Source organism: Castor canadensis, chromosome 9 (genome assembly GCF_047511655.1).
Source record: "Castor canadensis chromosome 9, mCasCan1.hap1v2, whole genome shotgun sequence".
Classification (NCBI taxonomy): domain Eukaryota; kingdom Metazoa; phylum Chordata; class Mammalia; order Rodentia; family Castoridae; genus Castor; species Castor canadensis.
The window spans coordinates 11,637,205-11,662,212 of NC_133394.1; the positions used below are offsets into that span (position 1 = coordinate 11,637,205).

At 38.3% G+C, this 25,008-nt stretch overlaps 1 protein-coding gene and 1 non-coding gene across 9 annotated transcripts in view; one reads left to right on the forward strand and one right to left on the reverse strand.

Annotated features, from left to right (window-relative positions):
- Nucleotides 1-25,008, reverse strand: part of Inpp4b (inositol polyphosphate-4-phosphatase type II B) — a 395,691-nt gene that overhangs the window by 267,411 nt on the left and 103,272 nt on the right. For 5 of the 8 annotated variants that reach the window (XR_012435583.1, XM_074041203.1, XM_074041199.1 and 2 more), the window contains exons 5-7: nucleotides 24,798-24,848; nucleotides 16,774-16,824; nucleotides 11,681-11,760 (exon numbers count right to left, since the gene is read on the reverse strand). Coding sequence is in view for 6 of the 8 variants with exons in the window: in XM_074041203.1 (XP_073897304.1) it covers nucleotides 11,681-11,760; nucleotides 16,774-16,824; nucleotides 24,798-24,848 (182 nt within the window). In the remaining 2 variants the exon portion in view is untranslated. Of the gene's footprint in view, nucleotides 1-11,680; nucleotides 11,761-12,097; nucleotides 12,173-16,773; nucleotides 16,825-24,797; nucleotides 24,849-25,008 lie in introns of those variants that run through there. The other 3 variants (XM_074041202.1, XM_074041200.1, XM_074041204.1) reach the window with 2 other exon arrangements.
- Nucleotides 338-469, forward strand: LOC141411257 (small nucleolar RNA SNORA51). The gene has a single exon (XR_012436062.1). It is a non-coding gene; the product is annotated as a small nucleolar RNA SNORA51 (small nucleolar RNA).

The window sequence follows — 25,008 nt, forward strand, 5'->3', positions numbered from 1 at the left end:
GCATTAAAGGCCACTGCACTCAGGCATGGCATGAATCCATTTGGACAGGTACTAGGGGAAAGTCTCAATACCAAGAAATTTAGTTCTAGTTGGTAGTTTGCCCAAGAAACAAGCAAACCCAAGAACCCTTAGAGGAACCCCATAAGCAAACCCCAAAACCCATCTTTCCTATGTACTGTCTGGGCCCCTAGAAAATCTTCAATTCAGTTCTAGATAGGACAGTCATCACCACTAAACAGCACTTCTAAATTTAGGATTCAAACTTGCAAACCTACCTTCAGTAAGAGAGACTGCATCAGAGAATTTTTGGGAACAATAAAGATAAAAGGAAATTCAAGGCCTCCTGGTGCTTACCACAGGCTGTGTTCTTACACTGACTATACAGAAAGAGGAGGCAAAGTAAACCCACCCCATATGCACCTCAGCCCAGGCCCTATGCCTGGTCTGTATGGTGAGTGGGAAGACATGGAGAAAAAATAAAATAAAATTCAAGTAATCTACTCTGTTCTTCGATGCACAGATAAGAAATGGATTGTGTTTACTATGATGCCTTAAGCTAATTTTTGTCAATTTTCATATTAAGTTCTAAATGAATGTGCTTGTTTACTCCCCAATTTATGTGTATTAACATGAGAAAGAAGTAATATTCATCTTGTATCCATGAGAAACTAGTTTATTTGATCTTCTTGCATAAAGTAATACAGGCTCAATGACACTAGGGGCCCAATTAAACCTGTACTTGATGAACTTAACCAAACTCTACTTGTTTGGTTAAGTTTAAACCCTTCCTTTCTGTTCAAAACGGTAAAACTGCCCAATAATTTAACAAAATCTCCAATGTAAGACAAAAATATAAAGAAGAACTCTTGATTATCTAATATTTTCTACGAAAATCTAATAGACTAAAGTACATTCATCAGGAAACTCAGTAAATCACCCTTTAAGCTATGGACTAACCCCGAAGTAACTCTTCTGCATTGTAGCACAGCCTTCAGAAAAGTAATCCGGTTATATTGGTGCTACTATATTTAATGAAACAAAATAAATTTACCTGTTCTTTTTTTCTTCTCTCTAATTCTTTATGTTTTTCTTCCTTTGACCTCATCCTGTGTTTCTGCCTTCTTAAAATCTCATTTGTTATATCATGTATTCTGGGATTTCAGTGCTTCTTATCTTTCATGAATAAAATAGTATTCTTACTTTCTCTGACTCAACACTTACCTTAGTGAAGCCTTATTGAAAGCATTTCTCTTAGCCACAGTTTTACAATGAGACAGCCATGCTGTTCCACAGAACAACAGGCATGTCTGAGTTCTACTAATGAATTAGGGCAAGAGTTGCTGGACTAACCATGGTGGTAAAAGGAATACTTTGTTGGGGCAGGTAACTTCTTATATGCTTCTGAGTAGAACTGAATGTACTCTCACACATGGGTAGTAAGTAGAACTGAAAATTTGTGAACAGAAAAACAAAAGAAACTGTCATTGGAAGTACAGTTAAAAATTGTGGCCTTCTTGTGATCATTAAGCCTCCATTAGCTGAAGAGGAGTGATGAGCTCTGACCTACTTCTTCCAGCATCTACTCAAAAGCAAGACAGGAAGGGCATCACCAGTAACAGGAAATTGAGGAGCCAGTGGGAAGCCATGGAGGAAGATGGTGGCTAGATCTTTTCACTGATACACCTCAATTATCTCTTGGTTTCTAATAATTACAAATTTGGAGAAAACAGGGTCATCCAGATAGATAAAACATATTTCTTGGGTAAGGGATACCAAAATGATTGCACTCTTGTTGACTAAAGTTAAAACTGAGCACAAAGAATATGAGAATGGGGATTCCAAAGAAATGAAAGAATTCAGAACACACACTTGGAAATGGCCATAAGCCAGTACAAATGGAAGGAAGTAGTCATTATTGTCAGGGGTTAAAGTGTGCAGCTGAAGATGGGGCTGAAAAAGTGGATCTATACCAGGCCATGGGTAGAGAATCTTCTGTAACTTCTTGGCTAATGTTTTTGCATTTACACATCCATAGTCATGCTAATTGTGGAAGGTGGAAAGAAAGCAACATATAAAGTGTTAAGAAGAGAAAAAAATAACCAGTTAAAAATTTTACGAAGGAAAGGTTGAAAATTATACTGAGATATCTAGCATGGGTTACATTTAGAATATCTGATATTTCCTGATGTAACCAAGAAAAGAATAATAGTAAAAGGAACATCTTTTAATAGTACTGAACATCTTTCAGTAGAAGAGGAAAGTTGTTTGTAGTAGTTAAAACATTAAATAATTGTAAATTAATTGTACAGTCACTCATTCAATTTTAAAAGAACCCTCCAATGAACATAAAAAAGAGACACCATGTAATTTGCAACTCTTTCCCACAGATTTTATGGAAATTTCACAAATCAGTGTATATGTAGGCCATGGGGCATGAGTATAAAGTGCCACAAGGCTGTCAATGGCTGGATGGGGGGAGAAGAAAGAGGACATGACATGTGGGGTGCAGGATTTGTGAATGTGGAAGTGAGTATTCATATGGGTGAAGACCACATGTGTACCTGCAGAAGTGCATGTGTGAAAGAATATGCTTAAAGTGAGTAAGTACATATGGACAGTCACATATTTCTCTGGAAAACACCTTATTGGTACTAGTGTTTTAAATCAGGATTGTGTAGCTTTGTAGACGTGTTCTTGGAACATAGCATCTAATAAGATGTGAATAGTTACTCACAGAGGAAAAAAAATCTTGTAATCAGTCCTACAGTGAGAAAACTCACTTTTTTTAACATAGTATTTTCAAACATATTTAACTATATTATTCCTTTATTCCAAGAACATATACTAATAACCAAAGGAATATTGATGTTACAAAAACACTGTTTGGAAAGTGCTGATATCAATGTGCCCAGAGCAGCAGAAACTGGATGATAATGATGAAAGTGACTTTGGTAAATATGGGGAAAGCTAATACAAAATTTTCAGATCAAATATAATTCCTTTCTGGTCTAATCATTTCTGCAAATTATCTTCAAAGCTAAAATAGCTCTCAAACTTCTTAAGCAGGTAGGTTCTTTGTGTACAGATATTAACTTTATGTGATTTGCATTTTAAAAGAGAAAAGATTTCAGGCTTTGCTATACAAATTCAGGAGCTATTGACGTGCACTCCAAGCCTGTGTTGTCCTTCTGTGACTGAGAACTCTAAACCAATTTGCAATCCTATGAATCCAACATCTTTTGAATAATTCAATGTAAGAAAGTGCTAATTGGTTTCCATGGCCATACTACAGCTTCCTGAAAATACATTAGGAACATAAAGAAAAATGCAGAGTATATCTCCACAGAGCAATTTAAGAAATAAATGAAAGTCTAGTGGAATGAAATGGAAAATAATAATACTGATGATAATAATTTAAATAATCAACGTATGATGAGCACCTGTTTTGCATTGGATGCTATCCCAGTCTGTGTAGGTCTGAGCTTTTTCAGAAAAGAAAAAAAAAAGACTGGAGCAGTAATTAAGTAAAGAAAAGATAATAAGTATATGGAGTGACATTTATAGAGCATTTATTACGTGTCACACACACAGTAAACCTTTCACATTAGTAACTCAGGTGATTCTCACAACAGACTCTATGAGAAGGACCTGACACCCATCCTCATTTCACAGATAAGAAAACTGAGTCTCAGAGCAATCAGCCATCCTGCCAGATTATACAAGAGCCAGGATCACATCTTTCTATTTCTTTTCTGATGAAATTTCATATTTGTATGTTTTGCATACCCCTCCAAGATATAAATTGATGGAATTTTAGCAGCCTTACAAGGTAGCTCATCTTAAAGCCTTTTCATAATTTGAAGCAAATGCATCAGCAAGGGTCTTTAACATAGTTGCTCAAAAGAACATAGTTTCCCAAACAAATCGCCTGCCTCTGTGTTTGATGTCTCCGTTTATTCTCACAGTCCAACCCAGGGAAATATCACTTGAATTTACTTCTGTGCACAGAATTTGGTATACTTAGCAATAAATGTATCAATAAATTCTAAAAGCAATTCATACCCTGTGTTACATTTATGAATTTCTGTCCTGATTTCAATACTATGTTACCAAAAGTTTTAGTAAAAACAAATTTTATTTTTCACAACTCTACTGGTAGGATGCTTGTTTCAACCGAACTGTTCTCCACATACCTCAGGCTGTGATCTCCTGCCTGATAGAAGGCAGAAATATGTCAGAATGATTAAAGCCTAAATTTAGGATTCAGGTAAGCATCCACTCCTTGGATAATAGAAATTTTATCCAGATCAAGGGTTAAATCAACCACTCTGACATTGAGCAAGTATAGGTAACTGTGGCTGTCACACCTTAAGTAAAAATTTCAACAACTAGACAAGCAAACTAAGTAAAAGATTGGGGGATGGTTGAAAGAATTAGTAAATTTAATGCAAAAATCAAGGGAAACAAAATTTATAGTGTTTTGCCCAAACACAAGGCACTTGGTGGAACATCGTTGCTTTTATTGATTGCCCAAAACCAGGCGGGAGAGAAGTCATTACTACTTCCATTAACAGACATTAAAAAGAGTAAAGAGTGCATCTTAGGTAACACAGGTGGGGACTGATGTAGGACTTGGACTCCAGTCTGGAATGAAAGTCTTCCTTCTACTACCTCACAATGCTTCCTTGTAAGAAGCAAGAAGATTTAAGGTTGTAGAGAAGAGCTGTTTTCAGCCCAGTGAAGGGAAACTTGTTCCACTTCACTCCACAAGGAAGAGCTGGGACCACAGTGAGGAAATAAAATTTGGGATAAAACCGGAATCCTTCTCCAGTACTGGACCAGCCTAAACAGGGGAAATGCAGGGCTTGGACTCCCTGTCACTAAAGGCAGGAAGAAAAGTTGAAGTGTCAGTTTCAAGATCCCTCTAAGTCTCTAAAATAATTTAATTTGCTATCCTAAACAAAATGCATATCCTTTGGGATATCCTTGGTATCAAGAACCACTCTCTAACTTTTTCTGTTCTCCTTTCTGTATCAGTACCTTACCAGTCAAACTGGTGATCCTCTGTTGCTTATTAGCAAAACTGGAAAAATATCATCTGGGCAATTCAAAGATTAAGTAGATTAAATAAAATGAATGATTGAAAATACTTAATGCATTGAGGTCAGTGTCACAGATGTCTGCAGGAGCTGCCTGTCACCTTCACTGAAATCTCCCCAAAAACAGCATAGAAAGTGTTCCGGGATTCAAGCTCTCTCCCATGTGTGTACATCTGGCTCACACACGTGTGAGCTTGCTACTGACTCACAGTTTCCCTGCTTGATCACTTCCAAAGAGAAAAGCACAGTAGTCCCATGCACTGCATTCAGGAATTAGGATGTCAATGTTTAGTTTTGTATACATGGCGTCTCCATCCTCTGCCTTGCCTTGGAGGCATTCCGTACAGTCTAATACTATTCTGTTTCACAATCAATCAGAAATAGGTCACCTTCTCCAGAGAGGGTTGTAGCTGCCAGTTAATTTCTACTGACCTTATTCAATACTGGAAGTGTTTTAGACATACATAACACTGCTGTGGGAATGAGCAGAATTTCCTGTCACAATTCTATTTCATGCTAACTGGAAGACTAGTAAAAGAGAATGAAATGTATGCAAAATATACATGACTATTAATGAATATGATATTTTTAAGTCATCTCTGAAGTTCAACTAGACAGTGATGAGAAAAAATGTCATTAAAGATGTACTCACCTTACACATAATTTAAAGAATAGATCTTGTGTTTAAGGTAACAAGAGCTACCCAGCCTTTGTATGCAAGAAAAGAGTAGTGAGAGAAAATTGAAGGTCTAAAAATGTTTTCATTTGAAAAAATAATTCATCATTTGAAATTCTATTGTCAACCTATAACCAGGTTGTTCTCAGGTCATTGTGAAGATTCAACCCACATACAGGATTGCAGGAACAGACTTTTTCTGATCCACTGCCTTGTGGTCCATTAAGCAGGCGGGGCCTCCCAACCTGTGAGCCACGACTGACAGTTTTGTTGTTTTCACCCTGTGAATGCTTATGCAAAGGGGTACACGCCACCTTCTGTGGGACCTGTCAGCACTGCTTTCAGCTCTCAAGCTAAGAACATGACTTTGAGAAATTTAGTTAAAAATATGTGGATATTCTGTTTTTGTTTTTGTTTTTTCTTTTTCTTCTTTTTTTTTTTGTAGTCATTGGTGTTGAGATTTTTTTGGTGACACTAGCATATGAACTCAAGGCTACCACTTGAGCCACACTGCCAGCTCTTTTTTTGATTTAGTTATTTTTTGTATAAGTTTTTGCCCAGAGCTGGCCTCAGACTGTGATCCTCCTCCCTAACACCTCCTGCAGGATTCTACAGACATGTTCCACCATGCGTGGCTTGTTTGTTGAGATGGGTTTTTGCTAACTTTTTTACCTAGACTTGTTTCAAACTGCAATCTTCCCTGATCTTTGCCTCCTAAGTATCTGGGATTATAGGTATGTACTACTATGCCTGGCCTGCTGTTCTTTATTTTTAGAGCAATAAACTTCGTGTGTGTTTAAGGTTAAATTAATCAAACCATCAAAAATAACTTTAAAACCTCACAATTTTTATCTTAACTTTCTCTAAGCACAAACATTTGACACCAATAAAAAATAAGCATCCATAAGAAAGCCTACAAGAAAGAGCAATAGTCCTAAAATAATATAGGTATACAAACTTTTACCCAAACACTCTGTGAGGTATATATATATATATATATATATGTGTGTGTGTGTGTATACATATATGTATTTGCATGCATTTATACATGCAGAATTGCTATGTCATATAGGGAAAATTTTAAAACAAACAGAAGTTGAACTTTGTTCTTTCACGGCCTCTCCTGTACATCTGTATCTTATGGACCACAACACCATATGTGCACTTAGAGTCATCAGTGTATTACTTTGGTGAAAACACTACCAAAATGTGGCAGACGTAGTAAATGAAAATAAGACAAATTCTCTTTTTATGAACAAATGCTCACACATCTGAATTTTTAAAAAATTTTTTTATCATATCAAACTTGATAAAATGGTATTAACGTTTGCTTAGTTGGAGGTTGCTTAGATGTAAAAGAGGTTACAATAGAAATAATAAAGCACTTGTAAGATGAACTGGAAGTTTCTGTGGCAAGGTAAAGGCTCAAGGTAAGGTGGTCTGTACAGAATAACTGTTACTCTAGGCAAGGTTTTTAGCTTCTCAAGCAGACTGCAGTCTATCACTCACTATTGCTATGAAAGTTACTTGTTTCAGATACACTCTCATGCTTAGACTACATTATACTCCCTAGTTTGATGGCATCCATCCAGATAAATCCTTGGCACTAGGCTTATATACAGCACTCATCAAGATATAAGGAAGCCATCGGAATGAATCAAAATTCCAACAAATAATTACTGAAGCTCTATTATGTTACAGGCACATAAAATTGATTTTAAGATAAAGCATTAAGGAACTGAGGCCAGGGCAGGGTGGGGTGACTCAGGAGGTAGGGCACCAACCTAGCAAATGTGAGGTCCTGAGTTCAAGCCCAGTACTGCCAAAATACAAAAAAAGAATGAAAGAAAGAGAAGAAAGAAAGAAATTGAGACTCCTAAACTCTCCTAAAGATGTAATAAAAAATGAGGAATTAAGTTAAAATTCTATTCAGTTGTGACATTCTACAAGGTAGTAAAATACATACAGAACAAGTTGTGTACATTCCAATTCTGAATAATCACCAACCGTGGAGCCTTGTACAAGTTGCAATAAAACAGAAATGATGATCCCGCGTGGAATACATAATAAGACAATGCACAAGGATGTCTAACAGGTTCCCCACCACTAGTAGATGCTTAATAAATACATTGTTCACCAAACATGCTGTTAGTAACATCAACAGCAGAATATTAACTCCGCTGCCATATTAAATTTTCTGTGAAGAACCTAGCTCTTTCTTAGCATATGAAAAAGTCTCAGTAAACGTTTGCTGAATGAACACCAAATGACACCCATGCTATGAGAAGACAAAACCAGGCAATGGTGAAAGACTTCCCTCTGTCCCCAGCCCTCTGAGAAGGATTATCATGACAGAAGTTTCACTTTTTTATTGCTTCTTTTGTTGTTTCACCTTTGAGGTTGTTTGAATGCTTTAAGAAAAATGTGATGTCCCCCTGACTACTGGACTACTGGTACCATTCCTGGTAACAGATCTGACTTTTCCATTCTGTCATCAAATCAGAAGTTATTATTAAAATGTTCCAGTTTGGCTTGTATAGTCCCAAGAGATTCAGGACAGGTTAGCGGAACATATAATTTTCAGATTCTTGGGCAGCAAATAGTTCAGGTCCTGCTGATGTCATGGTTCTAGGGTGAAAATAGATTTGATTGACTCCCGTCAGTCTCCAATCCCCCTTAAACCAGCAGGCTGGTTCCCACTTTCTGCCATACTGGCTAACATTCCCAAGGTCCCTGTGGCAAGTTCACATTTATCCTGTCCTCATGTATTGGAACACCAGGCACTATGATGAAAGCAAACATGAGAAAAACAGTGACCAAATTGTCCTGACCCCATGTCTTTGTTTGGTTCAGTCATTAAGTTATGAGACATGTGACATCCACTTCAACTGGTTCTCAGTTGTCTGCTTTGTTGATGTAGACAAGAAGTGGCTCATTAACATCATAGGCTTTGCAGTCAGAGAGAGGTGGTTTCCTATGTATCCTTTCATATTTAAGAGCATTATAACTTTGAATGAATTGCTTTCTAGAGCTACCTGATTTATGAAATGGAGAAAAAAATAACAACATAGGCTGGTTTGACGAGAGTCCAATAAGCCATCTCTAACATACTTGTAGCATAAAGTGCATGGTATGCAGTTGCTTTTCTTATTATCATTGTGATTACTATCGCCATAGTAAGATTATTCCATATCTTTTGTGCCAAAGTAATGATCTTCATGAAAGAAATCTACCTGAGTTCTACAACACAGAAATCAATTAACTAGAAAACAAAAACAGAAAATATAGTTGAGATATAAAAGAAGTCAGAGGAGACACAAACTACCACATGTAAAGTAGCAAAACAAAGTATACATAATATAAAGGGAAAGAGATTAATGCTGAATAAAGATAGCGGGTCCATTTGGGATGCTAGAACACATAGAAAACCATACTTTTAAATCAAGATGACTGATATGAGTAGAAACCACTGTAAATTAGAGACACTTTCCCCAATACATGCAAACAAATTTTACCCTATAACTTCAAAAATGCGCAATATCATATGGTGTGAAAGTTGGGTCTAAATTGAAAAATTAGATGCACATTTCTTGCCCTTTTAGGTTTTCTGTACAAAACCTAAAGGATTCACTTAATCTCCAGATCAAAGCATGCATATCACCAAGGCCACATTAAAACATGGTGCTCTGTAGAACCAGTTTGAGAGTTTTAGAGTCTGAATTATCTGTTAAAAAGACCCCAAAAGGACAGTGAACAAAGCAGAACAGTCACGATGACAAACTGAAACACAACAGGCAGATAAGGAACTTCATCATCAAACATAGTACCTATAAGCTTTATTTCTGTGAATCTGTTTAATTATATTGTTTAAAAATCACAACCAGAATACAAATAAATAAAAGTCAGAAGTAGCCTGCACAAAGCAATATTAAAAAAACAGTAATACAAAACAAAAAAAGCTTCTTATTTCTAACCTAATGTTCTTTTAATTCACTACCTCAGAGACAGAGTCAGTGCAAAGAAGATAAATTATATCAGAAACAAAAAGAAAACTATACAAAAAGAAACAAAAAGAAAACTGGTACATGATTGTACCAGAAATCAAAAGGCTATGATAAATTTATAATCTGTCTGCTTCCTAGAGACAGAAGTCCACATATTTGGCAAAACACAGAAAGGGGCAATAATAACCTAGGCATATCAAAACTGGTTTTCTAAAATTAATATTTTTCTAGAAAACAATTCTTTGTTGTTGAATTTGTTTTCCTTTCACACAAGCAAGATGAAATGACTGCAAATCAGTGGTATTCAAATCAATGGTGAAAATTTGTTGTACTTTCATGTAAATCTGAAGTTTTTAAATTCCTTTTTTCTTCTGAGAATAGTGTTCTAAACATGACCCATCTACTCTTCTCCTCTTTCTAAGGAAGGGAGGGAGAAAGGAAGTAAGGGAGGGATAGGGAGGGAGGGAGGGAGGGAGGGAGGGAAGGCGAGCAAACATATAGACTGCAGTAGTTATGTTAGCTCAGCGTATGGCAAGTGTACAGTTTTGAGGGCTACCTTCCAACTGTCATACCAGGAAGATATATATCTTATCCAGTATCAGTGACATTGACAGCTAGTGTTCTTAACTGACCCTTTTATTCTTCAAACTAGAAATAGTAACAGCAGCAAGATTTATTGGGGATAACTAACATCACAAAACTGTAAAGATTTTTTATATATTTTCCCAAACAAAATACAACACAAGATGTTTAAGACATATAACCCAAAAGAAGCTAGAGAGTAGATGACACCTCTTTGGGACTCACAACACTTACTTCTCTTCTCTGCTTGTATAGTGTAAATGATATTATTATAATATTATAGTATAATAATAGTATATTATCAAGTCAATATACAGAAAGATGAGGATCAGAAAAAGAGAAAGCCAGAAGTATAGATTCCATCATAAACCACAGAAGCTTCAGCAAAATAAATTGAAGGAAATTTAATTAAATATATTTAACGAAATAAATAAATTATTGTTTAAAGATGGTTTTGGGGGGTAAGAGAGGACTAACTTAAGACTTTGCCTGGTCCCAAAATTGACCTTTATGTTTCCTCAAAGTAAGAACGTCTTAAGATTTATAAATAATGTTCTAAACAAGTTTTGTATCTACTTGTACTACACAAATATATGCTAATATATTGTACTTAATTATAAAACTCATCATATAGTTAGGAACAGACAGTTATTTTCAAAGATATTATACATTTTAAAGGGAGCAGTCACCCTATCTAATATCTAGAATATTAGACTATCTAATAGTCTAATATTAGACTATTAAAATAGTCTGTAGTTTCCTAAATACTGTTTTCTCATCTTCGATACCAAAATAAATTGTGCTCATACTCAGAATTAGCTATGTTCTACTCTCTTTTTAAATAGACGTGCTTTAAATTATCAACATTTTAGGTTTAATAGCATAACAACAAGCAAAAAAAAAACAAAACAAAACACTCAGCTTGCCCTCTACAGTGTTAAAACTGCAATGTTGCCCCCAAAAAACATATTTGAAATGTAAAAATGATTTAAAAAGTAGCATTTTGAGAAGAGAAACAGTATGTAATAATACAATCATAACTTCTATATACTTTCTTCAAATACTTTTATCATCTTAATTTTAGTATAATACTGTTTATCCAACAAGGACTGATAACTTTTCACTAAGTGAAACATGAACTTGAATGTGAACCTGCATTATTGCTGTTTCACTATAACTTGCTACAATAGAATCATGAGGGATTTGAGAGTTGGCGTCTAAGACCTGCAAGAATAGTAACTTTAAAACGCAAGCAGACATACATCAACGAGCATCACGAATTTCTAACTCTAACAGTGCTCTGTGATCAGGAGACCCACCTGAGGCTCAGGGACAGAAGCTGCTCCTTTGACTTCAGAAGCTCTCCCACTTTAAAACTGGCATGGCCCAAAAAGCTTCTCTGAAAAAAAAGAATGACATCCATTAATTTCTAGGGTTCTTAAATTTTTTTGTTGTCACACCAATCACACAAAATTAGTCTTCAGACAAATAAAATATTGAATCTGTTCACCTGACAAATATTTTGCTGACAGAAATACAATTATCAATAGCATATCCATCTCATGGGGTGAGGCTAAGGGGAGAAAATGTATCATTTCCGCTCAGAACAAAGAGATCTCTAGCCTGGACAATAACTAGATGTGAAAGACAGAGGAGCCAGGATTTTTCTACTAACTGTAATTTTCTCAAGATAAGAAAACTAGGGTAAAAGAAAGTGAAAATCTTTCAATATTTACCAGTGCTGCCGTTCTTACTAGACTTCCTCAAATCACTGGCTGCAACAAGTTTGTAGTCCAGATATGAGCAAATCTGTTACTTGGAGCTATTTTTATGTGGGACTTGGTACAAGTTAAAAATAGAAAAGCTATATTTCTCCCCCATCATAGAAACATTTAAAAGCATTTGTTTCCTTTGTTATTTCTTTACTAAAATGGGACAATTCAATTCTGATACAAATAAATAAATGGTACTTCTTCAGTTACATTTTCTAAAATTGCTTTTCTAAACCTATCATACTGGTTGTTAATTTACCTATGATTATTTGCTTTCTACTCCTTTTTGACTCAATGTAAAGAATAAAACCCTGGGGTTTTTTTGTCTCAGGATAAGAGTCTCTTAGGTATTTTTAATATTCCTGGCTACTTCTGAATTGAAAGTCATTAATGCATAATTAGTATTTCATATTCTTTCCTCAAGGTCAAGAACTAAACATAAAAATATCAAACCCATATTTTTCCCTATGTCACTGCTACTTAGCATCATGAACAAGAGGTCAAGAGGTCAAGCTAACTTCTTCCAGAATTTTCTCTTCTTCTAAGTTTGCTGCCAGACTACACCTGAAGGACAAGCTGAATGTAAGGAGTCTGAAGCCAACTGGATATTTTTCAGAAGAAAATGGGAAGCTATTCCATAAATAAAAGGCTGTGTCTACAAACAACGAATGTTGGCGAGGATGTGGGGGAAAAAGAACCCTTCTACACTGTTGGTGGGAATGTAAATTAGTACAACCACTATGGAAAACAGTATGGAGGCTCCTCAAAAAACTAAAAATAGAACTGCCATAAAATCCAGCAATACCACTCCCAGGGATATACCCAAAGGAATGTAAATCAGGTTACAATAAAGGCCCCTGCACACCCATGTTTACTGCAGCACTATTCACAATAGGTAAGTTATGGAAACAGCCAAGATGCCCCAGTACTGATGAATGGATTAAGAAAATGTGGTATTTATACACAGTGGAATTTTATTCATCCATAAAGAAGAATGAAATTTTGTAATTTGCAAGTGAATGGATGCAACTAGAGAACATCATCTAAGTGAAGTGAGCCAGGTTCAGAAAGCCAAAGAGCACATGTTTTCTCTCATATGTAGAATATGGACCTAATACAAATACAAGCAGTATTATGTAAAACAGGTCACACTAAGGAGAGGTCACATATGAGAGAGGGAGGGGGTAAAAGAAGGAATTGAAGAAGGTGAATATGGTTGATGTACTTCCTATACAAGAATGAATATATAGAATTTTCATTCTGTTGAAAGCACCATAAGAAGGAGACTAAGGTAGAAAGGAGAAAAATAGAGGCGATGAACCAACTTGAGTTATAATAAATACATACATATCTATATATATGGAAATGTCACAAGGAGACTCCCTATATGGCTACCTTAAAGAAACAAAAATGTCTTTTTTCTTTTTTTCCAAAAATGGAGAACAGGAAGGCAAAACAGGGAGGCTGTACCAGTGGGAATGGGGAGAGGATATAAGGAAAGGGCATAGGAGGTGAATATGGTGGAAATATTGTGTACACATGTACATAAATGGAAAAATGAGACCTGTTGAAACTATTCCAGGAATGGGGGTAGGCGAGATAAAGAACTATGATATATGTAGGCCCCAAAGTGACCACGCAGAGAGGAGTGATCTGGCCAGCAGATTCTTTATTGCTGGGTGGGAGAGGGGGAGAGGAGAGAGAGAGAGAGAGAGAGAGAGAGAGAGAGAGAAGGGCAAGGGCTTAAATACCCCCTCAGTGAGACTCAGCATGATCTGATTGGTTAGGATCTATGGTTCATGCTGATTGGAGGTTGGGGCAGAAGGAGAGTTCAAGCCAGACTTGAGGCAGGACTGTGACCCTGGAAAACAGAAGCTTAAGGGTACAGTAAGAACCAAAACTTATCGGCGCCATTATTGCCAGCATTCCTCCCTTTTTTGTTTGTTAAGGAAGGGGGGCGTTGTGTTCACTCTGGCTTCTTCGAGCTGGCAAGGGGTGGCATAGGGGAAGGGAGGGTCAGTTGGCAAACAATGTTGGGGTGGTGAGCCTCATCATGGCGTACACCCAGGCTCCAAAATGAAGATTTCCTCTTCCCTGAAGTTGATGAAGGTCTCTTGTAGCCATGGGTTGTAAAGAGTCTCGAGCCAATCCTCCGCCTCCGCATGGTGGATATCAGCCAACTATCCTCGCACAGGGAGTCGAGGAATTGTAGCAGGCATTCTGTGAGGGGTTCTTGATGTTTATAACCCAGTGTTCTAGCAGGGTCCATTATAGCTTTCTTCTGGATGTGTTAGTAGGGGTTGGTGTCCCTGGAGGTACAACTGGTGAAATTTTTGATTAGCAATGGCAGACATGCAGTATGTCACAAGGGAGGAAGCTTAAGAATAGGGGAGCAAGAACACAGGCATCAGGATGGGCATTGGCCAGGAGAACCACTGTGAAATGTTGTCCCCTAGATAATTTCAAGAGTTCTCCAATTCCCTTCTCCATTTTCTAATTGTTTCTTGAGAGGTGCTGCCATTGGGGAACCCATTGAGCTTGACAGCAGTGGGTGTCATGAGAATGACCAGATGAGGGCTGGTCCATCGAAGTCCCAATGGAGAGGGTAGAAGATCCTTTTTGGAGAACAAGATGCCCTGGTTTAACAGAAATTGTTATAGGATGAGCAGGATCTGGTTTGCATGCTCTCTGAGAAGTTCCCTGAGAAGGCAGGTAGTCAGCCGGAGGAGCAGTCTGTTGGAGGCAAGTTTTTCTCAGAGAAAGGGATGGCCATACATTTTCTAAGACCCAAATAGGAATATTAGGAGGAGCATAAAAGGTGTCTGTTCAGGAACTACATACCTAGGAATCTAAATTCTGCAAAATCCTATAACTGCCAGGAAAGCTGTAAACTGTCTTATGGTATGGGGGATGGGAAACAGAAGATTGGGTTGATGCATTTATGACTCAGGTAGTGAGTCTGTCCCTTTAAGGTCACACCTAGGTAGGTGACCTGTGGGAGGGAGGGGCTGTCAGGATTTAAATGCAACACTCTTGGATAAAAGAGAGCTTTAGCTTATTATTTTATATAAATTGACACTTTAAATCTTTAAATGTTTGTACCATATTTAGATAAAGTATAACAGAACACTGTTACAAGGTGGTCATTTAAGACACATAAGCAAATATCTAAATGAACTGTGATTTAGTAGTACTAGCTTGACAAGATCAGCAGAAAACACAAATAATTTCTTTGATAAAATCTTTCTCTGTAATGGTTTTTTTGTAGATGTTACTCAGAGCAGAACAATATTAAGATAACCTTGTTATTTCACAGACATAGAGGATTTGATTTAAGTTTGACATGACTCTAAAAATCTTTTAGACAACTCTTAGATTATATTCAACTTTAATTTTATCACACACCGAAGGTTTTATTATACACCTTTAAACTTTCTCAGACCTTCAAACAACATACTAAACCCTTTGATGGTTTGTCCTTATCCTTCCTATTTGAAACAATCTTTAGGACAAACCCTTCTTTACAACATCCCTTCTCATCCAAAAAACCATTCCTTTTTCCTTTAACTTCTCAAAAAATACATTTATTACCTATCTATATCCTTTCCAGTTGTTTACTTTGTAACTTGTATTTTAAAATTAACTTTCATAAGAATTTTAAATTTATTATAGGGGCTGGAGCAACTAATTAGTAGCCGTTGTTGTTTTAAGGAATTTATGATAGGCATAAGGCCTCATGTCCCTCAGGCTTGAGGGGATATTGTTTTAGAAACTGTGAGGGATTTTTGAGTTTTATTTGAATAGGGAGGGCCATCCTGGCTCACCCTACACTCATCTCATCAGTCCACACTGTGGGATCTATTTGTTCCTGAAGGAGGGAGCAGCAGAGATAGCTGCCTGGGGGGAGGAGAATTTGAGCTTTTAATTGAGATAGTAAATCCCGTCCCAGCAGGGACACTGGAGTTTCAGGTACTATGAGGAAAGAGTGACAGAAGAGGAGGTCTCCCCAAGAGCAGGTCAGAGGCCAGGTAAACTAGCGCTCTATGGGCTGGCCAGATTTGCCCCTAACGATAACTTTTGTCATTGGACCAGGGGCCAGGAGAAAAAGGTAAAACAGAGAAACAGGCTCCACTGTCTAGGAGGAAAATGACCTTTTGTTTTTCTGCCATTATGGCTCCTCAACATTGATGCCAAGAAGTGGAGTGTGGCCAGGAGGCTTGGACCCATCAATCCATAGGAAGAGGCACCTCGCCTTCCATCTGGTGACGGGGGCACTTAGACCTCCAGTGGTTACCCTTGCAGAGGGCAGGGTCCCGGCTGGGGGTGGGGCTGTCTCCCGGGCTGTCCCCCCTTAAGCATTCTCTGCAGAAGTGCCCCTGCTGTCCACCACAGTAGCAAGTTCAGGATACAGGCCCCAGTCGGGTGGGGCCCTCTCTGAGAACAGCAATGAGGCCATGGTGTCTCTTATCTTTTTCTCTCCTGTTAGTGAGGTCCTGGACATACAGACATAGCCATAAATACAGACATGGCTAGCTGTATTACTTGGTTCATTGACTTTTCCCTTCAGCCACAGTCTGAGTTTTTTATGAATATCTGGGGCTGATTGTTAGAAATTTATCTTTGAGGAGAACCTCTCTCACCTGGGACTCTGAGTCCACCGTGGTATGCTTTCTGATAGCGTCCGTAAGATGCTGTAGAAAGGTAAGAGGATTTTTTTTTTTTTTTTGGTTATTGCTGTAAAGTAAAGTTGTTATTACATAATGCCACTTATCTTCTTTACCATTTTCTCATTTTTTTTTTTTTTTAGTAATGCTGGGGAATTGAACCCAGGGGTTTGCACATGCTGGGCAGACATTCTCCCATTGAGCTACTTCCTCAGCCCCAAATATTATTATTATTATTTTTTACTTTGGCTGTACTGGGCTTGAACTCAGGACTTTATGTTTGTAAAGCAGCACTCTACTGCTTGAGCCATGTAATCATTTCTGACCTGAGTGGCCTGGGCCAGAACCCATTGCTTTTCTAATAAGAGAAATTTGTATAGTGGACCTCAGTTTACTTTTTTTTTACTTTTATAGAAAAGGTCTAATTGGAGTATGGTATTGTAATTTAAGGAGCCCTGTGAAGGCCACTTCTCTTGATCACCCAAGAGGCTGACTGAGGCTGACCTCAGTACAAAGCTTCCAACATCTACCAGCCAAAGAATTTAGTTGTCATCTGATCAGACACTACAGGAGACTACAACATCACCATCCACCGAGGTGGAAAACAAATCATTCATCTGTTTGAATATCCACTGAACATATTGTAAGAGCATCAGTTAGAGAGAAATCAGTCTTCTCTCTTTCTGAGATCTAAATTCACAATGAGGAAAAAACAGCACGCCATGCTAATGTTAAAATATAGATAGATAGATTTATTTTATCTTTAATGACATGATGAGCATTATCTAGAATTTAAGAGAACTTGTTTAAATTTTTTTTGTGTATCTGGGCTGGACATAGTGGCTGACACCTATAATCCCAGCTACTCAAGACTCACAGATCAGGAGGACTGCATAGCTATGCTAGCTGAGGCAAAAAGTTAGAGATCCCATCTCAATCAAGCATGGTGGTGCGTGCCTGTTATCCCAGGTACATGGGAGGCATAGATAAGAGGATTGTGGTGCTGAGCAAAAATGGGAGACCTTAGCTGAAACATAACAAATCAAAAAAGGGCTGAGGGCATGGCTGAAGTGATAGAGCACCTGCCTAACATGCATGAGGCACTGAGTCCAAATCCAAGTACCATCCAAAAATAATTACATTACTATTACATGTTTAATTCAAGGGACAATCTTTTCTGTATCTCCTCTGGTGCTGTTTTTGCAGGGAAGAATGAAAACAAACTCAAACTCTAAAGCCTCATTGAGGATGGCACTCAGAACTTAGAAGTGTGCTCCTAGATTAGTTATTCTGTCCAAAAGTGGTCATGTGGATAATTAAATTACTTCTGTCCCCCTGGCTCACTACCCACTGACAGGCATTGTCAGGTCTTCCCTGAGGAAGTCTTTGCTCCTGGAAAAGTTACCCTACTACTCTGGGTCTTTTGTTTCTGCCTAAAATCAATTGCATCTGATAACCGTCCCTGTCCCATGGCTGTTGTTTTACAAATTCAAGTAATCCAGGCAGAGCATTCAGTCCACTGTCAGGAAAACAGGCAGCACATCATCACTGATATTAGCTTGCAAAATGATTATGACAGTGACTCCAAGTCAGACCCATCCTCCTGAAATACCAGGGACAAGAGTTTCTTAATAAAAAGAAGAAAAAACAATCTGCAATATTAAAAGAGAAACATGAGCGAAAACATGAGTGGAAATACACGTTAGAAGAAATTCTAAATAAAAAATGAAATACAAGATATAAAGGCCATGAGATCCTATGCAGGTATCACTGTTGAGAAAGTGTGACCCACCATATGAGAGGGGAAGGGAAAAAGAAGGAAACTCACAAGATGAGTGTGGTTGATATAGTCTCTATACAAGAATGAATATAGAATTCTTACAATGCTGAAACCACCATAAGAAAGGGACTAAGGTAGAATGAAAACCAAATAGAGGATATGAACCAATTGGGGTTATAATATATACATGAAGATATCACAAGGAAACTCCCTGTGTAGCTACCTTTATTTATTTTATCTTTAATGACATGATGAGCATTATCTAGAATTTAAGAGAACTTGTTTAAATTTTTTTTGTGTATCTGGGCTGGACATAGTGGCTGACACCTTTATCTCAAACAAGCAAAATGTCATTTTTTCTTTCTGTTTTTTTTTTTAATTATTATTATTCTACAAAATCAGAGAACAGGATGGCAGAACAGGTCTTTCCTGGGTGGAGTGGGTTGTTCCAGTGGGAGGGGAGAGGTGGTAAGGAAAGGGGGTGGGAGAGTGAAGGTGGTACAAAAAATGAGTACACATGTATGTAAATGCAAAAATGATACCTGTTGAAACCATTCCAGAAATGGGGGTAGGGGATAAAGGAGAATTGTGGAGAGGGTGAATTCAAGTATGATATATTTCATACATTGTAAGAACTTTTGTAAATGCCACAATGTACCCCCACCCAGCACAACAATAAAAAGAAAAGTGTGACTCATGATTCTTTATAGCTCACATTTGTGTTAGACTGCATTGAATGCTTATAGGCTGTTAGGGTTCGTTAAGGTATTACCAGTCTGAAGAGAAGAGAACTGGAGCCCATAAGAGTTAACTGGCTTTCACACATGCTCAGACCTAGTTGATATACAGGTTAGTTTTAAAACCTAGGTTTCTTGTCTCTGAGCCAAGCAATCTTTCATGCCATCATGCTGTGCTTTATTTCTAGGACAGATGGCAATTCCCTCCGTTTGATGGGGTCTCTTCCTATGCAACATGCAACTCTGACCTTTCTTGCCTGCTTATGGCACTGAAGTACTCAGTTATCATTCTTGTGCACAGATTCTAAGTAAATGATCATTAAATTGCATGATGCACGATTCTAATTACTTTCCTGGCTTCAGAATAGTATCAACCAGAGTGGAAAGAAAGAGGCAATGGGTCACTATTTCTGCAAACTCTCCACCGGGATGGTAAGGATAAACAGTTTATCCTGCTATTCTCTGAAGGGATTTGAAACAAGTCACAGATACCCATTGTGCTCACTAGGGTTTGATACCTCAATGCTGAGATCCACACTGGCTCCCTGGTCACTTTTAAGGAAGTTAGAGGGGTACAACCCCATACACATTGCCACCACCTGGCCAAACCTCCATAACTTATGTGCATCTCACATAGTCTTTATGCAAAGGCAAGGTTTCCTTTATACTGTAAGTTGCATGGTCCTTTTTGATTTTTTCCAAGTACTGTCCAGAGCTACTTACCCAAAAGATAAGTCACTATCTTAAGCACCTAAAATGTGGCTACTCCAAGTTGAGATATTCTCAAAGTGTAAAATATCCACTGGATTTATAGTACTTATAAAAAAAAACATGAACTACAACATTGTTTTGTATTGAGTACATTTTGAAATAATATTTTGCATATTTTGGGTTAAATGTATTATCTACCTTATCACTAAAACTAACATTTCTTTCCACTCTTTTAAAAGCAGGGCTAGTAGGAAATTTAAAATTACACATGTGACATGTCTTTAGTGGCACACACATTTTATTTTGAATGAATACTGCTAGTTTAGAGGTCTAATAGATATGTCAATAATAGTGTACCTATTCTCATAAAACTACACAGAGGATCTATGGTGTAAGTTTTAAAAAGTCTTGGAGGAGCCAAAGTTGATATACAACATCCCACATACACATTCTATGACAGGCCCTTTTCCATAGCCCTGATACAGTTTTCTTCACTGTCCACCATAACAGAAATGGTTGTATAATTCCTTGCCCCATAATAAGGGGAAAAGAATACATGAACTACTGCCATTGAAAAAAAAATCAGCAAGAGAAAATGATTGGGAGGAAATGTATTAGAAGTTAAATAAATGAAAGAAAACATTCATAGTATCTTTATGATAGAGTCATTTACTACAAAATTCCATCTTTATTATGAATATACTTCATAATAAGGGCATAAATTGGTCTCTTCTTGACTAAGTCATCAAGAAAGGGTTGGGTGCCTGCAGTATCTGTTGATTAAGAATGCAGAGACCTATATGGAACACGTTTAAGGATTCACAGTGACAGTAATTAGCTTATTTTCAGTTGGAATACTGAACTCCTGGCACAGATAGCCACAAAGAGCTATCTGTCCTTGGTGAATGACTTAAACCCTCAAACCCTCTTGGAGGACTCAAAGCAGTGGTCTGAGGATTAACTGGCAGGATATAGATTAGCCAGTTGTATTTCACAGACACTCAAAAGGTGTTAAAGCTTCTCTACCCAACATACCGTGTACCATGAGGATATTAGCAGATGAGGCATGCTAACTTGCTCTCATCGAGGCTCATCCTTTTTATGCATGAAATTTGGTTCTGTGATCATGTGTCAGTTTACTTGAGTTCTAATATGTTATAAAATGTGCTAGATTTTTTAACATATTAGTGCATGGATATACATTAATAAAACCACTTTTCATTCTGGTGACTCTGAAAAATACAAAGGAGAGCCAGACATGGTAGCGCGGTCCTGTAATTTCAGCTTCTGGGAAGCCTAGGTAGGAGGACTGTGTCTTCTGAAGCTGACCCCAGGCAAAAACATGAGACCCTATCTGGAAAAATAACTAAAAGCAAAAAGGTTTAGGGAAATGGCTCAAGTGGTAGAGCATGAAGCTTGAGGTTAAACCCTACACTGCAAACAAAACAAACAAAACAAAAACAAATGAATGAACAAAAAAAATAAAGTGGTTAACAAACCAAAATCATGGGATGCTTTCTGATTCCTTTAAAATATGTATCACCATTTTCTAATTTTCAGGCACAAAGCTAGGAATATTAGAGTGAGAAACTTGTACAGACTTTGCTCTCAGGGAGTGTAATGTCTAGGAGTGTGGAGACATTACCAATTGCCTACCTAAAATCCACACTGCCCACACTGTGTTACTAATGGCACCATGATTTTATTTAAATAAGAATTGTATTCAGAATCTTTTCTAGCTGGAGACTCAACTCTCCCTTGTAATAAGTCAGGGACAGTACCAAGTGAGGGTTCCCAGAATTGTTTCCCATAACTGAAAATACAGGGTTGCCCAATTTGAGCTACTCGCTCTTTATTTTTCTCCCAACCAGGAATTGGATACCTAGAGGTACTGTGGCCAGAATGGACAACACCCTATGAAAAGAGGAGGAAGAGCAGAGAAGTGATCAGTCTGGTTGTACCAGGTTATTTTTGAGTAGATAAACCCTAGTAAATTTTCCTAAAACCAAGAAAATCTAAATCATTAGTTTTAAGTCACCATTTGTCAGTTTATATTCATTTCTGAGTGACTTCCTGATTGATACCATAGGCATGTCACAAAATGTCAAGGGACTTTTGAAGTATGGCTGAGATTTTGTGAAAGATGAGAACATAATAACCCAAACACACACCATAACAGATTCAGGACCCAGTTTAGAGAAACTGGCCCATGAGTAACCATAAGACATTCACTTAATATAAAGACAAAACTAGAAGAGAGAAGGTCAGGAATTTGAGAGGTGTACTGTTTAGGAAACAAGGCAATCTCTCAATTAACTCCAAGAAGATACCTCTATCCTTCTGGTCAAAGGGAGCCAGGGCCTAAGAAAAAAATCACTTGTAAAGACTGGAGGTGACTACAGCTGGGATACATGAAAAATCCCCTTTGAACATTGACTTTGGAATGAAAGATGAAAGACGGGATTGTAAAATAGGTATGGGGGGGTACTTGTGGCAGGGTTGGTGAATGGAGGAGATGAAGGTAAGCTGATGTGTTTCATATACATACTCATATATGAAAATAGAACAATGAAACCTCTTGCAATTGCTTTAAGTAGGGCTGGAAGGAGGTGAGTGGGGGGAACTGGTGGGGGTAATCTAACCAATGTGCAATGTAAGGCTATTGTGAATTATCAGAATGAATTCCTCCTGTACAATGAATGCTAATAAAAATGAAAAAAAAGAAAAAAGGCTAGAGGTGTCTAAACTATCTTGACTTCCTTTAGTGTGTGGAGATTGTCTCTCCTTTGGGAATCATGGACTATCTAGTGCCCAATGCTGCTGGAGTCTGTAGAAAGTGTCAGCAGAAAGAGGACTGAGCTGAGAGAAAGGAACACCAGTAAGCCAGCCTTCATTTCTTCCACATGGCATGGCAAATACGGGGGAGTTTCACGGAAGTCAAATAGCACAGAAAATGGTTCGTCTGGAGCCATGTGCTGAAGTGGTGTATCTCAGCAGCAAGAAAGTATGAGGCGTGGGCAGGTGGTGGAGAACTACATCCTTCATGGCAGGAAAATAAACGGTGGGGAAAACCGGACAAGACCCCCCAAAGGTTGACCCCATAGTAGAGTCAGCATTTCAGAATAAGAGGAAGGGAGAGAACAGGGGTGAGACCCTACACTGCCAGTAGCTAGAGTCACAGACAGGTTTAGCTTGCAGAGGGAAAAGGTGGGAGAAGAAAGCAGAAGAAACAAAATCAGACAAGAGAATTGAAGTTTAGCATAAATGAGATGAATTCCCAAGATCGTGAGTGAGAGAAAAAAACAGGGAGAAATTTATACATTTAAGTCAAGATGTCAGAAAAGCCTCCAGCAGAAGGGACATTGAACAGGAGCAGCTGGGGTGAAAGGCAATTAGAGGAGAAAAATTAAACCAGCTCATCCTACTTGAATCTCAATAAATAAAGGAACCTCCTGGTAAAATAATGTACAAGTTATATGGATAGCTATAAATTTCAAAGGATCTTTGGTTTTAGTTAGGCTATGGAAAGGGTGAGATGAGAGCCTTTTTGAGGAGGTGTCTGGGGTGTGGTAGTCAGCAAGAGGCTTAGAGCTGAGCCCTGAGCAGCAAGAGGGAACAATTGGGGAGCAGCAGCCCTGGCCCAGCGAGAGTCATGTGCCTGTAGCTGTGGAGGCCCAGGGCTTTGAGGAGCTTACTAGGCTCTTTGGGGGACCAAAGAAAGGACTGTGTCTGGCAGTGGGAGTGACAGCAGCATGAGAGATTGAAGATGCAGTCAAGAAACAAAGCACAAAGACTCACTTGAGTCCAAGGGAGTCATTCATTCCAACCCCAGGGAGAAACTGGACACCTGTGTGATGCATGAGAGAGTAAGGCCCTAGTAACCCTTCCTTCTCCTTCACTAGCAGATGCTCAGACAACTGGTACTCTCAATCGACTCAACTCCCCTACTTTGGTGCTTCTTTTTGCACTGCTCCCTTGGCAATTTGGAAAAGGCTGTTTTCAATGAGGAGAAATGAACAGTTCACACACTGCAGGAAGGGTGTGCAGGGTTTGCAGGATTTCAAATAGGCCTTTCAGCTGACACAGCCCCAGGTCCTCTTCTACTCCAATTACTTGGGGACTTTTGTTTCCTCTCTAAATGTACAGATCTCAGAGACCCAGCCTGCTGGGCTATAGCTTTCAGGAGCTACCACCTCCAAGTCTAGCCTTGTGTAAGCAGAAAGCACCTGGTACTGTCCTGCTCTTCCAACTTCTGAAGGCTGGAAATATGACAGTTCAGATGCAGCAGAGAAACCTCAGCAGGATTTTTTCAACACTGGACTGCAAGCTAGCACTAGCCTCTCTCTTCACCTGCATTATAGTGTTTAAATGGCAGGAACAGAAAACATCATAGTTCCATGGCCCGTTCCCTGCCCTTCCCCTGCAGTGGTGCAGCTCACATCTGTCATTTCCCCAGCAACATTCCTGTTGCTCCAGGAATTTGGCTACAAAAGAATTGCATTTCAGCCACCTGTGGAGCAACCAGAGATGAATCTCTAGTTCCTCTCTAGCCAGATGAGCTAATTATGAATTCATTGAGGAAGAATGATTTTCAGGAGACAAGGAATGAATTCCATGCAATTCAGCAAATATGTGACTGTGCCTCTTCAGATCACACCCTGCTAATTTAACTCAACTGCATTTGTCAGCTACCAGGCAGGAGACCAGAGAAAATCCAAACGATTAATTTGGAAATGATGTGTGTGCCTTATGAGAATAAAAGGAACACCTACCCCAACTTCTGGCGGGGAATCCTTGTGCTCAGGTCGGACACTGGTTCGAACCTATGGAGAAAAATAAACATTTCCTAAATGACTTTGGAGTAGAAACTAATGCAGAAGCTTCTACTGGTGCTGGGCTTCGATTTCCTTGACCGGTGTCAATTTAGCTCTGTGGTTAATCATTAATGAAGATACCTGGCTCAATACCCACTGTCATGCAGTA